The 26,917-nt window shown below is 38.0% G+C and overlaps 1 protein-coding gene across 1 annotated transcript in view; it reads right to left on the reverse strand.

Annotated features, from left to right (window-relative positions):
* Window positions 1–26,917, reverse strand: part of ERC1 (ELKS/RAB6-interacting/CAST family member 1) — a 549,219-nt gene that overhangs the window by 437,922 nt on the left and 84,380 nt on the right. Inside the window, exons 3-4 of the mRNA XM_037064795.1 lie at window positions 25,809–26,225; window positions 25–99 (exon numbers count right to left, since the gene is read on the reverse strand). Coding sequence (XP_036920690.1) covers window positions 25–99; window positions 25,809–26,225 — 492 coding nt within the window. The remainder of the gene's footprint in view (window positions 1–24; window positions 100–25,808; window positions 26,226–26,917) is intronic.

The following is a 26,917-nucleotide window of genomic DNA, read 5'->3' on the forward strand; positions in this document are numbered from 1 at the left end:
TTCACAAGATTATTAAATTCTTACCTTCATTTCAATAACAGTTTGCAGAGCTTTTGTCTTGGCAGAATCAGGGGCATTCTCAAATCTCCGATGCATCTCCTATACAAGAGAACAACAACAACAACAAAGATTAAGTGTCCTCTTTTCCACTCTCATTTAAAAAGACGGGTGGGAGGAGAAGGAATAACTGTGTACAAAAGATGATCATCCCAGCCTTCTGAGACACCCTGATCCCTCTCTGTCTTCCCGACCTTTCTCTGTGAAACAGGTATGCCACAGACTACATTCAGGCTCAGAAAGCATAAGAAGGCCCCAGTGTGAACACCTAGTCATTTGCAATTAGTCACACAGACCCCAGCTACTGTGACACTTAAAATTATAGGACATGTCCAGGTTTGCATGTCAATCTCCACATGACTCCAAGAGATACAAGGAATATAATCAACTCCAAATAATCGAAAAAGGGAATTAGAAATATTCCCTTCTAAAAGAGAGAAATAAAAGCAGTCACAATCCATTTGCACTGCATAAAGCTACTTAGGAGAGCATTCATGTTGACAACATCCTTTTGCAAAGCACCCACCCCCGGGGCAGCAACCACCTGGCTACCTGTGATGAAAATCTGTCTTCAGTTAGTGGGGCTACAAGTGGAAAGAAAAAGAAGGTAAGACTGCTGAACAAGTTTCCTAAGTAGTTCAAGTTTGAAAAATGTCAGAAAAACATGGCTATTTTTTAATCCAAATTTTAGTGAGTTAGCTTTTGTAAGAAAGGAGATGATGGTAGAAATATCACAATTAGGGTCTCCAAACATCACCTGAAGTTACCAGAACACCTTGGACTATTTTTCTTGTCCTATTTTGAGAATGACTCTGAGTTAGTCAGTACTTCCAAAGTAGCCTGGGACAGAAGCTAGTGACCCCAAAGAATACACAAATGAATACTTTCCAGCTGAAAGTGCTTAACCATAATAAAAAGAAATGTATAATACTTTAATTATACCTTTCACCTAATTAATTCATTCTTGCCTGACTAGAAGAATGCTTTGAGAGAAATAGAAAACAGAACTGCAAACTTGACTGAATTACCTCTTCCTGAAAGAGTAGTCATAATGAACTGTCAAAAGTTCTAACTTATAAGCAGTCATCAGTTTAAACACCAACAATGTCTGAACACACACATGTCCTATTTGGCTGCTGATACTATGGCACAAATCACTATTAATACACACCACCCTTCTTGCTAACTCTCTTCCTAACTGAAGCCTTATATACAGGGTCTGGCACAAATAACACCCCTTTGTTATTACAAAGTCTTTTATTATAAAATCATAAGCATATAATTTTGTAACATCACAATATCACACTTAAGCACCCCATATGACATTTTGGTGCAGTGTTTAAATTAAAACTATAAATCATTACACCCATATTATTACCCTACCAACCACACTCACACAGGCCAACTTCTGCTGGACCCCGTATATACCACCTGTATGTTTAACAAACACCTCACACTCTACATGCCCAAGACTAAACTCCAATGGTACCCCCTAAACCTGCTCCATCCTTACAGTTACTCAGGTCAAAAGCCAATGAGTCTTCTCAGTGCTTTCCTTTCTCTACCAAGCCACAGCCAGTCAGGAAATCTAGTTAACCTCACCTTCAAAACATGTCAAAAATCCAAGCAATTCTTGACATCTCCAATGCTAGCCCATAGAGTAAGCCACAAACAAAAATATACCTTTTAATCCAACAATCTCCTCCTAATCAAGGTCCCCACTCTTTATCTTGCTTCCATACAGTCTATTCTTAAGATAGTACTCAGACTGCCCCTTTCAAACACAAACAAAGGAGTGGATCTTGCCACTCCTTTGCTCGAAACCCTGTCATACCTCCCCATCTGGCTCAAAGTGGAGATACAGTCCTTTCGGTAGCCCACAGGACCCCACCTCTTACCACTCTTCCCTCCATCACTATGCTTCAACCACACCAGACTCCTTGCTGTTCCTCAAATATGCTAGGCATTCTCCAGTTCCTTGGGGCCTTTAACCAGCTGTTTTTGTTGCCTAAGCTCTCTTCTCCTTCAAGTCTTGGCTCAAATATCTCTTCCATGTTATCAGGTTTATTAGTTGTGATAATCACATTGTGATAATACAAAAAATGTTCCTATGTTTTAGAGATGCATACTAAATACTGTAGAGGTAAATTAGAGTATATCAGGAATTTGCTTTAAAGTCTTTGGTGAAGAAAAGAAGAAAAAGAGAAAAGGGATACATGAAGCAAGCGGGCAAAATTTTGATAACTAGCTTATCTGAGTAATAACTACACTGAGATTCATTATACTATTCTCACTTTTTTGAAATTTTCCATTAAAAATTAATGTTTAGTGTTCTCAGTGTAACCCATCCTGGTTTAAAACTTAAAACTGATAGATGAACCCTTATGTCCTTCCCCTTTTAGCTTACTCCACTTTTTTTCCTGTAGTATGTATCCTCTATCATAGTTTATAATTTGTTTACTTGTTATATGTTCTATTTATTTTCTATTTCCCTCTTTAAGAATGTAAGCTCCATGAGGGACAGTGTCTTTCTTTCTTTCATTCACTGATGAATCCAAAGGGCCTACAATAGTAGCTGGTACATTGGTAAGTACTTAACAGATACTTAAAAAATGAATGTCAAATGAATGAATGAGAATGGCTGCCAAATTTTCAAGAATTGGGTAAAGAAGGTATCTTTTAAACCCCTTCCTACTTCTGTCCTCTTATTTCTCATACAGAATGCTACACAGTTATCCTTTAACACTTACTACACTATATTTGAAATAATCTTCTCTAACATACCAGATTGTGGACTCTTTCTAGGCAAAAACTGTCTTTTGTATTCCTCAGACACTGTCTGACATGTAAGCCATCATTAAACACCATTTCTCCACCCTGGCTGGTGTGGCTCAGGGGATTGAGTGTGGGCTGCAAACGAAAGAGTCGCTAGTTCGATTCCCAGTCAGGGCACATGCCTGGGTTGCGGGCCAGGTCCCTAGTGGGAGCCACATGAGAGGCAACCACACACTGACGTTTCTCTCCCTCTCTCCTTCCCTTCCCCTCTTTCTAAATATAAATAAATAAAATATTTAAAAAAAATTTTTCCTCCACATCCATTCTCTTTTGTTGGATGAAGGAATGAATAAATAAATGAATAAATTGTCAGCTGGTTTCCATCTTCACCACTCTACTAGACCACATCCTTTACAGTATCAAATAAAGGACCCTCTTGTTTTCTAAACCTAATAGCTGCTGTCAGTCTACATCCTCTGGGAAATCCATCTAGGAGATGACTTTCTTTTCTTTCCTTTTCTTTTTTTTTCACCACACTGGAATTTAAGGATGGAACATCTTTAAAACTTTGGACTGGCAGGGAAAAGGGGAAGGGTTTACAGGAACAAGTATAAAGGACACATGGACAAAACCTAGCTGGGGGGTGGAAATGGGAGGGAGATGGGGAGCACTGGGGCAGGGGGGTTGGCTGAGATGGGAGTAAAAGACAGAAAACTGTACTTGAACAACAATTAAAATTTAAAAAAATTTTAATCTGAAAACAACAAAAAATTGGACTGGCTTCCATTACAGAATTATCCTAGCTCTAAATGCACAGTCTCTGCTCCTTTTCCTATCCTATCCACAGACTCACATTTCCTTGGAACTCTTCTCAATCCTACAGCCCCAATTCAGAGCCTCCACTAGCCCATAGAGTAACTTAATGTGAATCAGAGAAAAGTACCACCTCTGGGGTAGATGCAACCTCACCGTGATGCATGGATTAAATTTTAAGCCCCACTTATCCACCAGCAGGTAGCTCTTGTTCAGTGAACAACCTACACATGCAACCCTCCAAGGCAGCCCTTTCCCCGAACCCCACAGATCCAACCCTTCTAAGGATAACCTGCAAATCTACTCTCTAGCCCTGCAGTGAATAGATATCTATCACATTCCTGCCATGTGATATTTGACCTCCATTCTATGTTTGAGACTCTACATTTTAAGGCAGAGTCTACCTCCCACATACTTGTTTTCCCAACCTTTCTTGCAGTTAAAGTTCAAACACATGACCTACCTGATCACCCCAATCAGATACACACATCACTTACTTTGAATCAGAATCTTACAACATAAAGAAGCAGCAACATGAACACTTAGAGACAATTCCAGAAATGAGTAGCAGAGGCAGCAGTTACCTCAAGCTTCCAGACTCAGGAATGGCAGAAGTTCCAGGGGTTGTGAACAGTGTCAGTGACATCAATCGAACAAGCAGCTGTGTCTATGCCCTTTACCAACAGCAGCACTGTCCTCACCAAACCAATAAAAGAGCATGACTGAGGTGAGGCACTGTATTTAGTTATATAACTTCTGACCCAGTTCTATAGCCCCACCTAGGGATTCTGGGACCTACATATTCATTCATTTGTTCATATCAGGAACAATGCCAAATTTGGTAGATAAATAGTGAGAAATAATGCAGTTGATCCCCTTTATCATAAAATTTTTAGTCTACCATGAAAAAATAAATTGTAATCAAATAATCACATAACAATTCATTAGAGTCGCCAATGACTTCCACATGCTAAAAGCTATGATTCATCCCCACTCTTCACCTTACTTGATCTATGAGCAGCATGTGACAGTTATTCAATCCTTCTTCCTTATTATACTCTCTTCCCTTGGCTTCCAAGACATGATACTAGTTTTTTCCTGCTATCTTACTGACACCTTTTCTGCCTAACTCCTTATGAGTACCCCAGGCATCAATCCTTAGTCCTCTTCAATTCACTAATTCTCTTGGTGTTCTTATCCAGTCTCATAACTTTCAACACTGCCCACTTAATGACTCTCAAGATTTACCTCCTGCTAACATCCACTTGTACATCCCACTGCCTCCTTAGTATCTTCATGTGTATATCTAATATATATCACACTGTTAATACATCCAAAACTGAGCTACTAATTTTCCCCCTTTAAACTTGTTCTATCTGTCCCATCATGATTAATGGTATGTGTCTACCCAGTTGTTTAGGCCCAAAACTTAGAAGTTTCCTTTTTCTTATACCTGCATCCAAGCCATCAGGAAATCCTGTTTTTCCCACTTTTAAAATGTCTCCAGAAACTTACAACTTACTACCTCACTGACATAATAATATGAGTCACCATAATCTCTGGCCTGAATTACAGCAACAGTGTCCCAAAGTTGACTTCCCAGTGCACAATAGGACAGCTAGAGTGTTCTTTCTGAAACATAAGTCAAACATGTTTGACGCTGTCAAAAGCTCCTCACTTCACTCAGCAAAAGTCAAGTTCTTTATGCTGGCCTAGGAGGCCTAGGAGGCCTAGGAGGCCTAGGAGACCTGTCCCCATCACTTGCCTAGCTTCAACTCTTACTATTCTCTTCCCCTTGGTTTCCAGACATATAAGCCTCCTTGCTTTTCCTCAATATGACAGTTGTGGTCCCGACTTAAGGCCTTCACATTCATTGTTTCCTCTGCTTGACTCTCTTCTTAACTATTTAAGTCTGCTCAAAAGTCAAACTCTCAAAGACGCCTATTCTTATTGTTTAAAATTGGGATTCACCTCTAACACATACTTCCCATCTGCCTAATCATGTTCTACTTTTTTCTTAGCATTTATCACTTTCTAGTAGCATATCACTTTACGTATTATATAAAGTGCTATGAATAAAAATGTCCATAAGAGAAAAATGTGATAGATCTTCATCAGTTCTAGAGATCTTGATAAGTTCCCTAAGGAGTAATTAAGAGCTGAAGACTGAGTAGGAGTTAGAGTGCACAAAGTTCAACTGTAAAAGGGAAAGAGAAAAAAGAACTCAAAGGCATGTTCTCAGCTACCTAAAATGCAAGTTGTGAGGAAAAAGGGAAACTGAGAATCTGGAATTGCCCTGACGTGTCAAATACCCCAGTGTATTTGAGTGTACAAATATCCCAGCCTTCAGACTGCTGGTCTACATCAGCTTTTTCTTCACTGCCCATTTGCTCTTATGTTCTAATTGTAAAATACTTCAGACATACAAGATCCCTTTATTAACCTGGCATCTTTTACCACCTCTCCACTCAAACAACTCATCAAAATTCAACAATGAAGTCCAGGTTACCAAACCCAATGGACACCTCTCTGTCCTCATCTTCCTAGAACTCTCAGAGTCATTCAAAGCTGTGGCCCACTCCCTTCTACATACAGGTTTTCTCTTGACTATTAAGACACCACACTCTTCTTTTTCTTTCTATCTTTTGAGTTGTTCCTTCTGTTTCTTTGCCAAGTTCTTGCTTCTAACTTAGATCTCTAAGTACTACAGTGACCACAGATCAGTCCTAAACCCATTTTTCCATTTCGTTTAAACTCTCTCATCTACCACATTGCTTAAAATTCAACTGAGTTACTAATAAATTTCTAGGACTGCCTTCTGCTATGATTTCAAGACTCACGTGTCTAACTGCTCTTTTGCTATTTCTCATTATATATCTAATAGGGAATTCAAACATATTTTATCAAAAATAAAACCCACCTCTTGATCATCGCCTCTTTAATTTGGTAAGTCTTATGAAAGATAAGACTTCCCCATCTCATTAAACATAGCAGTGCCTCCAAGTGGCTCAAGCCAAACACCAGTGTCTCTTTTTATTCCTCCCAGATCTTCATTTCCCACTAGCAAATCAAAAGCAAGTCCTAACTGTTCTATGTCCAAAATATTTCCAGAATTTATCCATTTCACTCCATTTCCAGTCTAGTTTAAAACTTGATAACTACAATAGCCTCTAGTTACTTTTCTTCCAATTCCTTTTTCCATTTTCACTGCGGTAATCTTGATAGAGCATCAACAAATCACGGTACTAGTTTCCTTTAAATGCTTCAGTCAGTTTCCCGTTTACTTTTGACTCCCTAAAAAATCAACACATTTTGGGACTTCCAGCCAAGATGGAGGTACAGGCAAATAAACTTTGTAACTACACACAACCAAAAGAAGGACAACAACACATTTAAACATAGAAGCACAACCAGAACTGCCAGAAAATCAAACTGCATGAAAGGCTGACAACCAAGGAGTTAAAAAAGAAACATCCAGAAGGGATGGAGATGGGTAGCCAGGGTGCAGAGAACAGAGGGCAAGGTGGCAGCTGGAGACCATGGTGGACAAAGCAGCAGCTGTTGGAGAGGAAGGAACAACTAGGGAATGAGACAGACCATGCAACCCAGGGTTCCAATGCAGGGAAATAAAACCTCAAAACCTCTGACTAAAAAAACCTATGGGGCTTGAGGCCACAGGAGAAAATACCAGCCTCGCAGGAGAGTTCATTAGACAGGCCTTAGGGTCCTAGAATGTACACAAAACCACCCACCTGGGAATCAGAACCACAAGGGCCCAATTTGCTTGTGGGTAGTGGGGGAAGTGACTGAAAGCCAGATAACAGCTGAGCAATCAGCATTGTTCCCTCTCTGACCCCTTCCCCACATACAGGACTACAACAAAGTGATGTGGATTGCCCTGCCCTGGTGAGTACCTAACGCTCTACCCTTCACAACAGAACAGATGCACTGAAACAAAGAAATATAGCCCAAGAGAAAGAACAGAGCAAAATTCCAGAAAAACAACTTAACGATGGTGGCATAGCCAATCTATCAGATGCAGAGTTCAAAACAATGGTAATCAGGATACTCACAGAAATAATTGAGTATAGTCCCAAAATAGAGAAAGAAGTGAAGGCTATACAAAGTGAAATTAAAAAAATATACAAGGGCCCAAATAGTGAAGGGAAGGAAACTGGGACTCAAATCAACAATTTGGAACAAAAGGGAAAAATAAATACTCAACTGGAATAGTGTGAACAAACAAGAATTCAAAAAAATGAGGGGATGCTTAGGAACCTCTGAGACAACTTTAAACGTTCCAATACCCGAATTATAGGGGTGCCAGAAGGAGAAGAACAAGAGCAAGATATTAAAAACTTATTTGAACAAATAATGAGGGAAAACTTCCACAATCTGGCAAAGGAAATAGACTTCCAGGAAGTCCTGGAAGGTCTTCTTGCCTGTAAGGTCTCTTTTGAGAAATCAGCTGACAGTCTGATCTCCTTTGGAGGTAACTGTGTCCTTTTCTCTTGCTGCTTTTAAGATTCTCTCTTTATCTTTAATCTGGGGTAACCTAATGATGATGTGCCTTGGTGTATTCCTCCTTGGGTCCACCTTCTTTGGGACTCTCTGGGCTTCCTGGACTTCCTGGAAGTCTATTTCCTTTGCCAGATTGTGGAAATTTTCCCTCATTATTTGTTCAAATAAGTTTTTAATTTCTTGCTCTTGTTCTTCTCCTTCTGGCACCCCTATAATTCGGGTATTGGAACGTTTAAAGTTGTCTCAGAGGTTCCTAAGCATCCCCTCATTTTTTTTTAATTCTTGTTTCTTCACTCTGTTCCAGTTGAATATTTATTTTTCCCTTTTGTTCCAAATTGTTGATTTGAGTCCCAGTTTCCTTGCCTTCACTATTTGGTCCCCTGTATATTTATTTGTTCTTTCATTTTTCAACCAAGCTCAATCAGTTCTGTGAGCATTTTGATTACCAGTGTTTTGAACTCTGCATCTAATAAGTTGGCTATCTCCTCGCCACTTAGCTCTTTCTGGAGTTTGGCTTTGTTCTTTCATTTGGGCCATATTTCTTTGTCTTGGCACACCTGTTAAGTTGTAAGGGTGCGGAGCCTTAGGTACTCACCAGGGCGAGGCAACCCTCTTGCTTCGTTGTTGTGGGGCCGGCAGCGGCGAGGGAACAAAGTGGCTCACTTGCTTCACTCCAGCCCCACTTTCCAAGGAACTCTCAAGTGAGACTGGGAGTTTCTCCCACTGTGGCAACCCTCGCTGTAGTGCACTGCCACCTCTGAGTCTTAGTTTCCTGTTCAGCCAGTCCCACCACCATGGTCCACCACCTTGCCATGAGTTCTTTGCACCCACCTGGCTGCCCTTCTCCCTACTACTGATCTGGCTGGTCTGGCTGACCATTTCTTTAATTCTTTTGTTGTCAGTTCCATGCAGTTTGATTTTCTGGCACTTCTGGCTGTTTATTGTTTGTGGATTGTTTGTTATCCTCCTTTTGGTTATACGAGGAAGTGAGGGTTTCTACCTACACCTCTGTCTTGGCCAGAACTCACCCAGATACTGAACTAATTTAATTGACCTCTATCCCATTATCTAGTTCAAAATTAGGTAAATTTCCAACTGCTTTAAGGTAAAATTATTAAAATTTCATTTTAAACCCTAGTAAGCACGTAAGCAAAAGATAAATAAAACAGAATAAAAAAATCCTCCTATGCTAAGGGACAAGGATGCATTTTAAACCATGTAGGCATAAAGCTTTCCTATTAAGACATTTTAAAACCTATTGCTCATAACAAATTTCCATTCAGAGGCTTGCACATTAAAGATCATTATGAACACATCTTGCAGTCAATGAGCTGATAAAACTCCCCTTTCCCAATGAGCACATCAAGCCTCTGACTCACGCACTATTAATAAAGAGAAAAGACTCTGGAAATAGAAATGAATGTACTATTCAAACAAATGCAAGAAGTAGAATATGCTATTTGCTCACTTCATTTCATTCCTTTTGGCCTGAAAATTTCCATTCAAACAAATTTAAAGTACAGGTAAAATTATCTGGCTCTTGTTACACTGTCAACTGTGGCAGACAGTAGAAAATGTGTTCATTTCCTCTAATTAACTTACTAAAGAATAATGACTTATCTAGAGTTAGAAACAAAATGTTATATTTCGCCTTCTTTAGTAACTTCTTTTAAAAAATAAGTCAAGTTTTACTCACACAACTGAGAGAAAGGATTATTTGTAATTAAGAAATCCTACTTATGTCTGAAATTTCTTTTCTTTAAGTTTCAGGTATCAGCCTCTAAAACCCTGGGTTCAAGGATAGAAGCTCCCGACTGCTCTTGAAGTCCTTTCATAGATTCAATCCTCCACACAAGTTCTAGGTTTACTAAACTCACAACAAAGAGAAGACAGAAATAAAGAAAAAGAGAAAGGTAAAGAAAAAGAATCCTCACTATTTTTTCTGTACCTTAACTCAGCCAAGGTGAGACAGCACTGTCCTTTAGCTTTTTTACCATCTCTACTAACGGCATTCATCTGAGAAAACATATCTCTGTCAAAATGGAAACAAGAAACAAATTACAAAAACATGGGAGGACAAACAATGTGAATAAGTAAAATACTCCTTTTCCGAAATCACTACAAAAGAGCAAACTAATCAGGGAACTACTTTTTCTTTTCTAATTCTTCCTATTCTTCATTATTTCTATTTTTTTCTATACATATCTCTATTAATTTTTTCTCTTCCCTCTCCTCTACTTATATTTTACAAATGCTAATGATTCAGGAATCTTCACCTAGAATCTAGTCAAACAGTAAAGACTTTTAACCTCAAACATTTCTGTGAACCCTACTAACATGACAGCAGTTGTGTTAGCAAGATTTGTTGACTGAAATATCTAGAGACAAAGAACTAGCATGAATGTAGTAATACTTTAAAGCAAAACCATACTGTATTCATCATATAGTACCTACATTTTTCAAAATAGGAGCACATGTAGGTCTGAAATAAATTACTTTTTGGTCTACAGACAATACTTGATATGCATATGAAATGCAGATCCAAAAATTCCATGGCCTACTTAGGTGATGTCCTGCCAAAAATTCTAGTCTCAGACTTTGGTGTATAATAGAATCACCTCCAAAACTTGTTAAAACTCTATATGCACAAGCACCAAGCACCAATCAAGTCTTGCCTGTAATTCAATATTTGTCCAATAGATGTCTTCACTCTTCTACCAATCAAAAGAAAGGTACTAAAGTAACGTAAAATCTAACAATAAGTAGTCACATAATGTAATTTCAATACAAAAAGAAAAGAGAACGCTTAATTTAGTTCTCTTTAGTTTTTTCTTATTTGATTTCTGGGGTATTCACCTGTTATCTACAGAATCATGTTCATATACAAAAGACCAAACTAATCACAAATGTTACTGGATGTAACTGTCATTTTAATGTTACCATTGTTCATCAAATCTAAGATGCCATTGATTTTAAAACATACCCATTGTTCTATGTGCTAGAAAGAAAAGGAGGAAATGCCTCTAAATAAATCATGACACAAAGCTTTATTATTCAGAACTTATATTTTATACTGATTGTAAGAGTCCTTTTTTACTTATTTAGCCATAGTTAAATCACATATCATTTTGAATTACTTTTTATGATTTTCTCCATACCAATAACTCTTTCTTTCAATGTTGATTCGGCATCCTGGAAGATGGCGATGGAGTAGGAGGGAACAGATTCCACATCCCCTTACACAAGGGAGAAAAACCTGGCCGATCTACAGAGAAACAGAGCAAACAGCCAACAGTACCCCAGCATATAGGAAAATAAGAGACCAAAAACTGTAGTGGACACTGAAAAACCAGACAGTAAGGAGAGTGCTGCAGAACAATAAGGTCCGAGGGACCAGCGCAGGGACAAGGGTGGCTGGTAGCCTGAGGCCCGGCACCGCCGCTGGTGCTGAGTCTACCACAGACTCCTTGAGAGTGGGGGCCTGCCACAGAGTCCTTGGGAGACAGCCAGGTCAACTGCTCCCTCTCTCCCTGGCCAAGAAAGATTTGAACAGCACCAGGAGAGACCTAGTTCCTCGAAGTTACAGAGAGGGAAATAAGGACAAAGAGGCAAAACACAAGGGCCGTGATCACCCACAGAGTCTGTGGTCCCTGGCTTGAGAGAGTTGAGAGCCCCACAGTGACTTGCACTGACCCTGATAGTCACCAATCTGGCTGGAGAATTGGGCTATACTGAGCAGCAGACTTGAGTAGCGCTGCTGGGCCTACTCCCCACCCAGCCGGGGAGCAATCCAGAAGTTGCATGGAAGGCCCTACATGCCCCCATAGTACTCGGAAGGGGTCACGCCCAAACCAGCCAGACCGAAGCAGCCTGACCGGGGCACCCTGGCTGAGCACATGCGCCCACACCCCGGCCCACAGCGATAATCCCAGGGACAAGAGAACTCTGAAAGACATGGATCGCCCACATAAGTGCCCAGGAGAGGAGCCTGGCCAGCTCTTGGGAGAGTGCTTGCAAGACTGCCTGAGCACACATCGGGAAGGGACAAACACCACACCAATCACCCCTCAGCCTGCTGCAGCCAGCAAGATGAGAAAAACAGGATTGGCCAGTTTGAAACCAACAAGAGTTGTTTTTTTTAAGTGATCTTTTACTTTTTAAATTTGTATTATTCTTTTATCTTTCAATACCTTTTTTCCTCTCTTTCCTTCTTTCTTGTTTTATTCCTTCTTCCTTTCTTTCCAATTTGATCTTTCTGTCCTCTCTTCTCCTTCCTTTTTTTTTTTTTTACCCACAAGTGAGACAAAAAACTTTGAACTGTGAAAGGAGCAGAGTTGGACCCAAAGAGGGGGCATCCCAACAATTGAGACAGTGACACAAATTTCACTTTGCTACGGCAGAGAAATTACAAGTTCCTGTATATTCATGTTATTATTTTTCATTATTATTACATCTTTTAGTTTAATAGTATTTTTGTATTCCTCTTCTTTGTCTTGGCTGGTTATATTTGACAGGTTTCCCCTGTACTCTCTTCCACAGTGTATTGCTAATTTACTATCTTTCACATCACTTGTGTTCCTTTAGCACACTTCTCAAAGTTCTATACCCCCTATTTATGTTGTCTAGATCAAGTAGATTCCGTCATATGATTATTGCTCTAATATGATTGTAAATAATAGCTGTTTAATACAATTGTAAACACTTCAAAACACCCTGCCCAGATCTTAGTCCACTTCACAATTTCCTGAACTCTATTACTGTAGTAGTTAACTCTATTCTCTCACACACTACAACTATTTATTATCCTTTACTCTCACCTTACCTCAGAACCTGACCTCCCACAACCTCACTGCTTTCTAGATCCAACTCACAATCCTTCCCTCCCCAAAAGAGTCTTATCTTCTTTCATTCCTTTCTTAAAAGTGGCTAGTTGGGTTGAAGATCACGGTTAACACTATACATAGCCAAATGATCTCCTATCTCTTCTCTATCGGCTACTACTGTAAACATCATAGAATACTCCATGATACTCTCCGGCTGTCTTAATCCATTTTGCCTTCCCCTGCAACTGATCACAAAAAAAAGAGCAGGTGGAAGCGCTGAACACCAAAATACCCACTGCAAAATGAAACCCAACAACAAAGAAACCACCAACAGATAACAGAAGAAGGTGAAGGAGGAAATGGAAACCACACAAACCTCAATCCAGGACCTATCTGGAAATAAAACTAAAGAGTGGAGAAACTACCCAGACTCTCCAAACAACTGAACAAGAACAAAAGAGAATTCTCAAAACCATGTACACATGGAAGAACTAGCTTCTACACAACCTGCCCTCACCAGCACAACAAATTACGAGAGGTGGTGGACAGAGGGACCATTAGTAAACCAGGTGGTGGGAAGGACCCACAAAAGAAAGACCCCAAAACAACCAAAAACCAAAGACAAACACAGAGCCACCTTGAAGGACAGCCCAAGACCAGTGAGCTGGGGAGATCAAAGAGACTATGCCACCAAAGCTCACAGGTATTACACCACAGAAGTTCACACCATAAACCCAGGGAGCCAGAACAAAATCAATTTAAGAAGCTGAGGCTAACAAGAAGAGTCTCACAAACAATGGGAAGACAAAGAAACAATCCCCAAATGAAAGGAAATGAGGATGCCCCAGAAAGAATACTAGATGAAATAGAGGCAAGTCGGCTATTAGATACTGAATTCAAAGCTCTGGTTATCCCGAAGTTCAATGAGCTCACAATGAGCTACCAAAAACTACAGGGAAACTACAACGAACTCACTACAAACTATACCAATATGAAAAAGGAAATAGAAACTATCAACAAGGGCCAACAGGAAATGAAGAATACAATTTCTCAATTGAAGAACAGAGTAGAAGGAATCAAAAGCAGAATCAGTGAAGCAGAAGATTGTATCAGTGACTTGGAGGACAAAGAAAAAAACACCCAGAAAGAACAAGAAAAGGAAAAGAGGCTCACAAAGAATGAACAGGGATTAAGACAAATGCAAGTCAATATAAAACATAATAATATCCATATAATAAAAATACCAGAAGGAGAAGAAAAAGCAAGAAATACAAAACCTATTTCAAACAGTAATAATAAAAAACTTTCCTAATTGGAGAGAAAAAGTCGCACAAATCCAAGAAACACACAGAGTCCCAATCAAGAGGAACCCAAAGAGGCCCACTTCAAGACACATCATCATTAGAATGGCAAAATTCCAAGGCAAAAAGAGAATCTTCAAAGCAGCAGGGAAAAACAGGAAGTAACATACAAGGGAGCCCCAATAAGGTTAGCTGGTGACTTCTCAATGGAAATGCTCCAAGCAAGAAGAGAATGCCAAGAAATATTCCAAGTAATGACAATCAGAGGCCTACAACCAAGGCTACTTTACCCAGCAAGGCTCTCAATCAAGATAGAAGGCCAAATAAAGAGCTTCCAAGACAAAAGAAGTCTAATAAAATACACCTCCGCCAAACCAGCTCTGCAAGAATTACTAAAAGGGCTGCTTTCAGGAAAGGAAGAAAAAGAGAGAGAAGGAGAGGAACACAGGTAGACAAACGGCAATGAATAAGTACCTTTCAATAATAACCTTAAACATAAATGGACTAAATGTACCAATTAAAAGACATAGAATGGCTGAATGGATAAGGAAGCATAACCCACACATATGCTGTCTACAAGAGACCTACCTCAGGTCAAAAGACCACCACAGACTAAAAGGGAAAGGATGGAAACAAATTTTCCAAACAAATGGACAAGAAAAAAAAGCCAGGGTAGCAATTCTCATATCACACAAAACAGACTTCGAAAAAGGGGCCATAAAAAGAGACCCAAAAGGTCACTTCATAATACTCAAGGGAAGAATCCACCAAGAAGACATAAACAGTGTAAACATATATGTACCCAACACAGGAGCACCAAATATATACAGAAAATCTTAGAGAACTTCAAGATAGACATTGACAGCAACACAATTATACTAGGGGATTTTGACACCCCACTGTCAAAAATGGACAGATCTTCCAAACAAATATCAAAAAAAGATATTCTGGCACTAAACAACAATCTACATGAAATGGACTTAACTGATATATATAAAGCCCCTCATCCCAAAGAAGCTAATACACATTCTTTTCAAATGCACATGGAACATTTTCAAAAACAGACCACATGATAGGACACAAAACAAGCCTAAACAAATTCAAAAAAGGTGAAATAATACCTAGCATTTTCTCTGACCACAAGGGATTGAAACTACAAACCAACCCCAATGGAAAAAATCCAAAACACTCAAAATCATGCAGATTGAATAGCATGCTATTAAACAACAAACGGGTCAAGAATGAAATTAGGGAAGAAATCAAAAAGTTTCTGGAAACAAATGAAAATGAACTCACAACAACCCCAAATTACAAGACACAGTGAAGGCATTCCTGAGAGGGAAGTTCATAGCAATACAGGCCTATGTAAAAAAGATAGAAACATTTCAAACAAACAACCTAACCTGACACCTGCAAGAACTCGAAGAACAACAACAAAGGCAGCCCAGAGCAAGTACAAGGAATGAAATAACCAAGAGCAGAGAGGAATTAAATGACATAGAGATTAAAAGCACAATTATAAATATCAATGAATTCAGGAGTTGGTTTTTTGAAACGATAAACAAAATTGACAAGCCTTTAAGCAGGCTCATCAAGAAAAGGAGAGAGAGGACCCAAATAAACACAATCAGAAGTGAAAGAGGAGAGATTACAACTGACACCACAAAAACACAAAGGATCATAAGAAATTACTATGAAGAACTGTATGCCAAGAAATTTGAAAACCTAGGTGAAATGAAAAATTTCTAGAAAAATATAATCTTCCAAAACTCAATGAAGAAGAAGTAGAAAGCCTGAACAGACAAGTAAGAGCAGATAAAATTGAAGCAATAATCAAAACACTCCCGACAAACAAAAGCCCTGGACCAGATGCTTTCACAGGAGAATTCTACAAAATATTTAAGGAAGAGCTAACCCCTATTCTTCACAGACTATAACAAAAAATGATGGGAGACTCCTAAACTCTTTTTATGAAGGCAGCATCATCCTAATCCAAAAACCAGATAAAGACACAACAAAGAAAGAAAACTTCAGGCCAATATTGCTGAAGATAGACGCTAAAATCCTCAACAAAATATTGGCAAACGACACCCAACAATACATTAAAAAGATCATACACCATGACCAAGTGGAATTCATCCCAGGGATGCAAGGATGGTTCAATATTCACAAATAAGTAAATGTAATACACCACATAAACAAAAGCAAAGACAAAAACCACATGATCGCATCAACAGATACAGAAAAAGCATTTGATAAGGTACAGCACCCACTTATAATAAAAACACTCAGCACAGTGGGAATAGAAGGAGCATTCCTCAACATAATAAAGGGCATATATGAAAGACCTACAGCCAATATCATACTCAATGGGCAAAAACTAAAATCTTTTCCACCAAGATCAGGAACTATGTAACGTTATCCACTTTCACTACTTCTATTCAATATAATATTGGAAGCTTTAGCCAAAGCAATCAGACAAGAAAAGGAAATAAAAGGCATCCAAATCGGAAAGGAGGAAACAAAACTGTCATTGGTTGCAGATGACATGATAGGGTACATGGAAAATCCTATAGACTCCACCCAAAAACTGCTTGACCTAATAAATGAATTCGGCCAAACAGCAGGATACAAAGTCGATATCCAGAAATCAAAGGTGTTTTAGTATACCAACAATGAAACAGCAGAAGGTGAAATTAAGAAAAAAATCACATTTGATATAGCAAAAAGAAAAATAACATACCTAAAAATAAACATAACCAAGAAGGTAAAAGAACTGTATGCAGAAAACTACACAACACTGAAGAAAAAAAAATCAAGGAAGACACAAACAAATGGAAACATATACTGTGTTCATGGATCAGAAGAATTAACATCATCAAAATGTCCATACTACCAAAAGCAATTTACAGATTCAATGCAATACCTATTAAAGTACCAATGGCATATTTCACAGACATATAACAAACACTTCAAAAATGTATATGGGCTTCCGGCCAAGATGGAGGTGTACGTGGAAATACTGTGCCTCCTCGCACACCCAAAATTAAGGACAATAAAGATTTAGAAACAAAAACACAACCAGAACAGACAGAAAACTGAACTGTACAGAAGTCTGATAACCATTTAACCAGACCAGTAAGAGGGGCAGAGTATGTGGCCAGCAGAGAGGGATCATGGCAGGAAAAGGCACTGGCAGGCAGATGCGGGAGTGCAGGTGGGGAGGGGCTGACCACAGTCATACATTCGAGTGCAGACAAACTAGGCAAACTAGTTGTGCAAACCTCACGACCCAGGACCCCAGTGACGAGAAATAAAGCCTAAAAGCACCGACTGAAAAGGTGCCGGCTTGTGGGAAGTGACAGAGAGGACTGAAATCCAAGGGAGCATAGAACAAGTGCCACTGCTCACTCTCTGACCCCACCCACACATACAGCATCACAACCGAGCAAATGGATTGCCCCGCCGTGGTGAACATCAAAGACTCCGCCCCTCATGTGTATCAGGTGTGACCTGAGCAAAAAATTATGGCTCATGCAGAAGAGCAAATGAAACCCCAGAGCCAATACTTTTAAGCGACCAAGAGATAGCCAACCTATCAGATGCACAGTTCAAACCACTGGTGATCAGGATGCTCACAGAACTGGTTGATTTTGGTCACAAATTAGATGATAAAATGAAGGCTATACTAAGTGAAATGAAGGAAAATGCACAGGGATCCAATAATGATGGAAAGGAAACTGGGACTCAAATCAATGGAGTGGACCAGAAGGAAGAAAGAAACAACCAAACAGAAAAGAATGAAGAAACAAGAATGCAAAAAAATTGAGGAGAGGCTTAGGAACCTCCAGGACATCTTTAAATGTTCCAACATCTGAATTATAGGGGTACCAGAAGGCGAAGAGGAAGAGGAACAAATGGAAAACTTATCTGAACAAATAATAAAGGAGAATTTCCCCAATCTGGCAAAGGAAATAGACTTCCAGGAAGTTCAGGAAGTTCAGAGAGTCCCAAAAAAGGTAGACCCAAGGAGGAACACACCAAGGCACATCATAATTACATTAGCCAAGATTAAAATGAAGGAGAAAATTCCAGAAGCAGCAAGAGATAAGGGGACAGTCACCTACAAAGGACTTCCCATCAGACGCTCAGCTGATTTCTCAAAAGAGACCTTACAGTACACAAGAAGGGGCTGGAAAGAAGTATTCCAACTCATGAAAGACAAGGACCTACATCCAAGATTGCTCTATCCAGGAAAGTTTTCATTTAGAATGGATGGGCAGATAAAATGCTTCTCAGATAAGGTCAAGTTCAAGGAATTCATCATCACCAAGCCCTTACTATATGAAATGTTAAAGGGACTTATCTAAGAAAAAGAAGATAAAAAATATGAACAGTGAAAGGACAGCAAACTCACAGTTATTAACAACCACACCTAAAACAAAAGCAAACTAAGCAGACAAGTAAAACAGGAGCAGAGCCACAGAAATGGAGATCACATGGAAGGTTAGCAACAGGGGGAGGAGGAGAGTGCAGGAGAAGGTAGAGAGAATAAGTAGCATAGACAATGGGGAGAAAACAGGGGGAGGGCAACAGTAGTGTGGGAAATGTAGAAGCTGAAGAACTTATGACACATGGACATGAACTAAAGTGGGGAAGGTGTGTGGGAGGGGGTGTACAGGGTGAAGGGGAATGGGGGGGGGAATAGGACAACTGTAGTAGCATAATCAATAAAATATATTTTAAAAATTTATATGGAACCATAAATAACCCCGAATAGCAGCTGCAATTTTGAGAAAGAAGACCAAGTAAGAGGGATCACAATACCTGATGCCAAACTGTATTACAAGGCCACTGTAATCAAAACAGCCTGGTACTGGCATAAAAACAGGCACATAGACCAATGGAACAGAATAGAGAACCCAGAAATAAACCCAACTCTCTACAGTCAATTAATATTCGACAAAGGGGGCAGTAACATCAAATGGGGTAAAGATAGCCTCTTCAACAAATGGTGTTGGGAGAACTGGACAGCTACATGCAAAAAAAGGAAACTCGAGCACCAACTTACATCATACACCAAAATAAATTCAAGGTGGATAAAAGACTTAAGTATAAGCCGTGACACCATTAAAGTCCTGGAGGAGAACATTGGCAGGAAAATCTCAGATATTTCACCCAGCAACATTTTTACTGATATGTCCCCTAGAGCAAGGAATATAAAGGAAAGAATAAACAAATGGGATCTGATCAAAATAAAAAGCTTCTGCGCAGCTAAAGAAAACAGCATTAAAATAAAAAGACAACCAACTGTATGGGAAAACATATTTGCCGATGATACCTCAGACAAAGGTTTAATCTCCAAAATATACAAAGAACTCACATGACTTCACTCCAAGAAGACAACTAACCCAATTAAAAAAATGGGCAAAGGACTTGAACAGACACTTCTCCAAGGAGGACATACAGAGGATCCAGAGACACATGAAAAGATGCTCAATATCCCTAGCTGTCAGAGAGATGCAAATTAAAACTACAATGAGATACCACTTTACACCGGTCAGAATGGCTATCATAAACAAAGCAATAAACAACAAATGTTGGAGAGGGTGTGGGGAAAAGGGGACTCTGGTCCACTGTTGGTGGGATTGCAGACTGGTACAACCATTATGGAAAACAGTATGGAATTTTCTCAGAAAACTAAAATTGGACTTGCCTTTTGACCCAGCAATTCCACTGCTAGGATTGTATCCTAAGAACCCTAAAACACCAATCCCAAAGAACCTATGCACCCCAATGTTCACAGCAGCACAATTTACAATAGGAAGCAACCTAGGTGCCCATCAGTAAATGAATGGATCAAAATCTATGGAACATTTACACAATGGAATTCTATGCAGCAGAAAGAAAGAAGGAGCTCCTACCCCTTTCTGAAAGCACGGATAGAACTGGAAAGCATTATGCTCAGTGAAATAAGCCAGGTGGTGAAAGACAAATACCATATCATCTCACGTTTAACAGGAACCTAAACAACAAAACAAACAAGCAAGCAAAATATAACCAAAGACACTGAAATAGAGAACAGGCTGACAGTGACCAGAGGGGAGAGGGGAAAGAATTTCAGCAGAAAAGGGGAAGGGTTTACAGGAACAAGTATAAAGGACATAGGTACAAAAACCAAGGGGGTTGGAAATGGGAGGGAGGTGGTGATCACTGTGGGGAGTGGGCTGGGATGGCAGTCAAAGACAGAAAACTGTACTTGAACAACAATTAAATAAATTTTAAAAAATGAAAAATAAATGGTGATTCACAGTGTAATATTCTGAAGACATACTCAAAAACAAATTAAAGACAACCATGATGCTCACACCATCACCTAAAGTGATAACAAAATGAACAGCATGACTATGTTTTGAGTGCAGAGGTAATCAAATATAGGAGGACTGCTGTCTTGCTGACAAAGACTGTAAAATGCCACCAAGGGTTCAATGTCATATTGTTAAAATGAGAGAAACTTAAGAGAGTCTTAGAAGTGATGAAATACAGATTTTTAAAAGATGGACAATGATCCGATAAGTAAAACCTATGATATTCTGGCATTGCCAACTCATTACATTCTTTTTACCTTTCATGATACACTAGTGATATAACGTACAAGAGTCATTCCAAGACACCATTCACCTAACCTAGATTAGAGCTATTGAAGTTTTTTACTCGAGTTCCTTGTTTACCTGACTATCTCTTTCCCCTTTATTCTCAACAGAATCAGAGTAAATTTCAAAAGCCAAACCAGATGTTATCACTACTTTGATTAAACACTGGGATAGTTTTCTCCTGTATTTTGAATAAAATTGTTGCATCATCTGCAAGTATCACGAAGACAAGCGCTCTGTCTCCTAGAGGGCATGAATTTTCTTTTATTCATTGCTATTTTCCTAGTGCTTTGCACTTGGTTAGTGCCCAATAAATATCTGATGAATGGGATGAATGAATCTGGCCCTGGCTACCTCTTCAACCTCTCATCTCATGCCAGCCTTCCCCTCACGCAATAAATTTTTAGCCTCCTTGTTGTTTGTTCAAAACAATTCCCCATCATGCCTTTGAAATTACTGTTCTTCATGAAATGATTTCATCCTAAAACTCAGCAAGACTGTCTCCTCATCTTTTTTCAGATCTCCCTTTAAAGGGCACCTCCCCAAAGATGCTTACCATGTTTACAGAAATCCCCTTCTCCAAAATAATTAGATTCTACTCAATTCATTTATTTTATCTCATGATTATCAGTTTACTGTCTCACATCAAATTTTTGATTATCAGTTTACTGTCTCCTTTTAAACTTTTAAGTTCTAGAAGGGCACAGACCAAGTGTTCTGGCATGAAAAATGTATATATAGTCCCTATCCCAGGATTAAATATACTGTATATTAAAGGCACAACAGACATTTTTTGAATAAATGAGAAAGGAAAGGTGGTACCAAGTGCCTGTGGTACCTTACTGTTTTGGAAACAATCTTTATGTATCAGAATAGTCTCCTGTTACCAAGCTTTATCTCAAATTATCATTTTAAATTTTGCTAACTGTATATTATTTTTTAAAGATTTTATTTATTTATTTTAGACAGAGGGTAAAGGGAGAAAGAGAAGGAGAGAAACATCAGTGTGTGGTTCCCTCTCGTGCACTCAAAACTGGGGAGCCGGCCTGCAACCCAGGCAAGTGCCCTGACTGGGAATGGAACCAGCAACCCTTTGGTTCACAGTCCAGCACTCAATCCACTGAGGTATACAAGCCATGGCCTGTTAATTGTATTTTCTAACAGACAAATTTAATTCTTTAAGGTTCTCGCTATGGCAATAGAAGAGTCTTTCCTATCTACAGATTATATTAAAAGTTTTTTACTTACATTTTCTTCTACCGCTTTTATTTCTTAAAAGTAGCTGTTTATTTCACCTGGAATTTACTGCAACTAAATAAATTTAATTAATATAACTATGTACTTGTTTTCCAAATGGATGGCCATTATTCCAAGACATTCATCATATACTTAAAACTACATTATTTCTCGATTCTGTTCTGTTTCATTGATCTACCTATTGCTGTGCCAATTTCATTGGGTTTAAAATATATTATGTAGTATCATGATCTGCTTAACCAAGTGTTCCTGCATCGTCATTCGTACAAGTAAACTGCAACATCACTTGGGCATGTTTCAGGAACACTGCCATTTGGGTTACATTAAATGTATAGACTTGGGGAAAAGTGGCATCTTTACATTAATGTTCCTATCTATACCTCAAAGAAAATTTAGCCTTTCTGTTACCATTACTGATATCATTTACTCCATTTCCTTATTCTAATTGCACTGTTTAACACTTCCAGAATCATGTTAAATACTGATTAATACAACCATCTTTGACTTCTTCCTAACTTTAATGGGCATGTCACAGTATGCATGACGCTGGTTCTTAGTTTCAAATGTGTTTAAAATAAGTATTTATTAAATTTATTAGATAATACTGTAAAGCTATTATTTAGTTCATATTTTTTCATTGGTTCAGTTTATAATCAAAATGTCTGCAACCTCTGTCTAAAGTCTTTGAGACAGTCATCAAATGCCACAAGGTTCTTTTTTCATAACTGTGTGTATAAATTGTCTTTTCAATTTGAGCCATTCTGGCATTCCCAGAATAAACTCCTTTTGATCAGAGTAGTATCATTTTATCACAATGCTGACTCCATCTGCTAATACTTTCTTTGTAATTTCTATATCTAAACTCATAAGCAAAACTGGTTGGGGATTTTTTTTTCCTACCTTTCACCAGATTTTAATATTCAGGGGGAAGAAAACTAGATAGGCTACCCTTTCTACCCTTTCTGCAAGGTGCAGATTTAAACTTCTTTGCCTGTATTTCAACTTATTCAACTAACATTTCTTGAGTACCCAATGTGTATTTTTAGACAGTGTCATTATGAAGATTAAAATACAAACGCTTTTGATGGAAAAAATGTGAACGATGAAGAAACATATATGTAAATATACTATAACATGATTGGTTCATCTATATATGTATATAAAGCTGCACAAGGAAGACTTCACAGAAAAAACTGAAATTTGAGCTATATCTTAATGGTAATAGGAGAAACAGGAAGGAGAACGAGCTTTCCCAACATTTGTTCCTGAAGCGATCATCCACTTGCTTTTAAGTAATTTTAATTTCTATGACTATTTCCTACAAGATGATGCTGTTTTATTAATGGTAACTAGAACTGCACATTGGTATGACTGACAAGGCCTGGATTTCTTTTCACATTACATACATAGGTGGGACTTGATATTTGTAGAGCCTGTTATTTGAAATCAGTCTTAAATTCATGGCTTTCCTAACACTTTTTCAAATTTACTACATTACTAATCATTCTCTGACAGAATAACACAGTGGCTTTTCACAACACTTAACTATTCACTATTTATTAACCCCAAAATTCAAAAATAAATGGGCACAGGTTGAAGCATTCAGAAGAGAAGCAGTAAAAATGTAACATTCAAAGTCCATTATGATGCTGGTATAGTTTTCATGTTGCATACTATTTGAGATTATTGTAATTTCTCTAACAAGGTTCTAAGACCAGACTCTGAGTTACTTCATTAAAATATAAAGTTTTTAAAGTAAACTGAAAGAAACTCAAAACATGCCTACAACACAGAAGTTCAGAGCAAATTTTCTAAAACAGAATGATGTAATTTGAAGAGCATAACATATACAGTACTAAAGATTAATCCTAATTAATCCCATTAGTATATGCTTGGGAGAAGAAACTGGCCCATCAGTCTAAAAAACCAGATTATTCAAAGTTTCAAAACTACATACACTCTTTCAGCAAATTTATTTACAGAAATTTATCCTAAAAAAAATGATGTCCAGGGATCAGTGCAACACTGTTTTATAATGCTGAAAAATTAAAAATTACTTTTAAAAATTAAAAGTAATCTAAATTTTCAACAGTAAGATACTCAAATAAACGCACTGGAACATTACACATTGAATTTATAAAACTCTAATGCACTGACAAAGGAAGACAGATAAGATAAACTATCAAGAAAAACAAGTAACATTACATTATGCATAGCTGCACAAATACAGTAGCCACTAATAGCATATAAATACTTAAACTTAAATTTGACTAATTAAATTTAGTGTTAAATTACTTACATTTAAATAAAATTTAAAAGTCAGTTCCTTAGTCATACCAGCCACATTTTAACTGCTAAACAGTCACATGAGGCTGGTGGCTGCCACACTGGACAGAGCCAACACACATTTCTATCATCACAGACAGTTGTATCAGATAATACTGATATTCAGTTTTCAATCTTTTTAAGGAAAAGAAATAAATTATATAGAATTAATGAAAGAATGTATACACAATAAAAATGGCTGGAAATAAATATACACAAAAAGAAAACACAGTTATCAGTAGGTAATAATAACTTGGTTTAAGTTTTTGCTCATCTATTTTCTAATTTTACTATAATAAACTACAACAAATTTACTGTGTAAAAATGGTTTTTACGAAACAGTGAATTTCTCTTTCAAAAATAAAAATGTCTTCACAGTAAATATTTCAGACTTTTTCTTTGCAAAAGGAGAAATTATGGAGCACACTGTATTTAGAAGTATTATTTTAAAGTTGCTATTTTGCCATTTGAGAAATACTCCCTTTTTTCAACCTCCTTCCTCATATTTCATTTAAAAAGGAAGCACCCACACTGGACTAATACAGTTCTAAATTGTTTTTGTCCCTATCAAAATCTGAAAGTTATCTGAAGTCTCTGACCATGTATAGAGAATTATAGCTATCAACTTTTTAAATTCAATGTAAGTTGAATTCTTCATTTATGCTTTTTTAAAATGAAGCATTATCTAGAAAAGTAAAAAATTATCAACAGTCACAATGGTCAGCTGAAGTCTGAGTTTACTCTCTAAAAAGATAAGTGATACTGTGCCTATATAGCATTCTTTCTCACTGTACCTCCATGGCAGCAAGTGATTTATATCACATACAACTTCCATGAAACCACAAGGCAAGCATTCATTACTGCTGTCAAGGGCTTTATAACACACCTAAACTGAAGTGACCGCTTCTTTTCTCTTACTAATATTTTTAAATTGAGCAATAACTAGCTACTCTGATTCTGGTTTTGTTGTGTGCATCTCTGAACACATCAAAAGATGAGTAACAAGAAACTTCTGTGCCCCTCTAGCAACAAAATGAGTCTACAGAAAACAGAAAGGGAAAAAAAGACCCAGAAAGCCATGAAGCCAGTATACATATACCAGTCAATGTCATCTCATACAAGAGAGCAAATCGGAACAGAAATCAGCAAAGTACTTATGTACCAAAGAAAAAAGTCCCTTCCACTAGCTCAGTAGAGCATATAAATTTATCTAGGCCAAGATGCTGACTAATCACGGATAACAAGACAGTAAGTTATAACAACTGAAAAAAATGGTCACTCACCTCTCTCAACATGCTGTTCTCTTTTTCCTTCTGTTCCAAAAGACTTTCTAGGTGGTGGACATGCATCTCTGCCTCTGCCAATCGTCTTGTTCGCTCATGGTCTTCCTCAGTAGCCTTAGCAGAAAGTCCTTTGCTCTGCAACATCTCCAGAAGTTTCTTGATGGATTCATCCCGAGCATTCAGGGTTTGCTTCTGAGTCTCAATACGCAGTTCCATTTCCTCCAGAGTCTTTCGAAGAAGGAACAGCTCTTTGGCCTGTCTTTCATGTTCCACATGTAGCCTCTGGAAGTTCTCTTCTGTCAGCTCTGCCACACAAGGTTCCCCAGTCCTACTGCTACTATCTTGCTGAAACAGCTGGTTCAGGTCCCTTTGGATCCGTAATTCATCCTGGAGAGCCTGGATTGTCATTTGCATGTGCTAGAACCACGACAAAAAAGAAAATCCCAAATCAGTTTTCCTCCCCAAGCATCAAAAACAGCATACTGGGGATCCAAAAAGTAACTACCAGGGTTCTCAGAACCCTGAATTTAGCCAATCAGGATTCATGTTACTCTGTTTCACACTGTCTTTTAAAACATGCCTGAGATAATCTGTAAAATATCAGTATTTTAACTTGTGTTTATCCCCAAAAGAAAACAAGTATGGCAGCTCTCCACTTTGCATAAGCCTTGACAAAATAAAGACACTGGTCAAAATAATAGGTATTAATACAAAGAACTGAGGGGAGGGAATAGAAAAGACATGGGAAATCCACAGGAATACAAAAACATCAAACACAAAAATTTTATCAAAAAAATTTTTATCAAAAATTTATTTATAAAATAAATTTTACCCATAAATTTACACCTTAAATAATAACTACGAGCATTTAATGAGTAGTTTCTTGGCCAAATTGTGCCAAGCACTTTTTATGTGTTAATTCCTTTAATCCTCATTATGATACATATACTATTATTTCAATTTTATTGATGATGACACTAGCCTTACAGGGATCTAAATAACTTATAAGTTGTTTTGAATCTAAGCTCTACTGTGAAATAAAAATATTTCTAGAAAGTTATATAAGAAATAATTATAGTTAATGATTATTTTGTAAAAAAAAACTGGAA

Source organism: Sturnira hondurensis, unplaced genomic scaffold, assembly GCF_014824575.4.
Source record: "Sturnira hondurensis isolate 20B ecotype Veracruz unplaced genomic scaffold, ASM1482457v3 Scaffold0015509, whole genome shotgun sequence".
NCBI lineage: Eukaryota > Metazoa > Chordata > Mammalia > Chiroptera > Phyllostomidae > Sturnira > Sturnira hondurensis.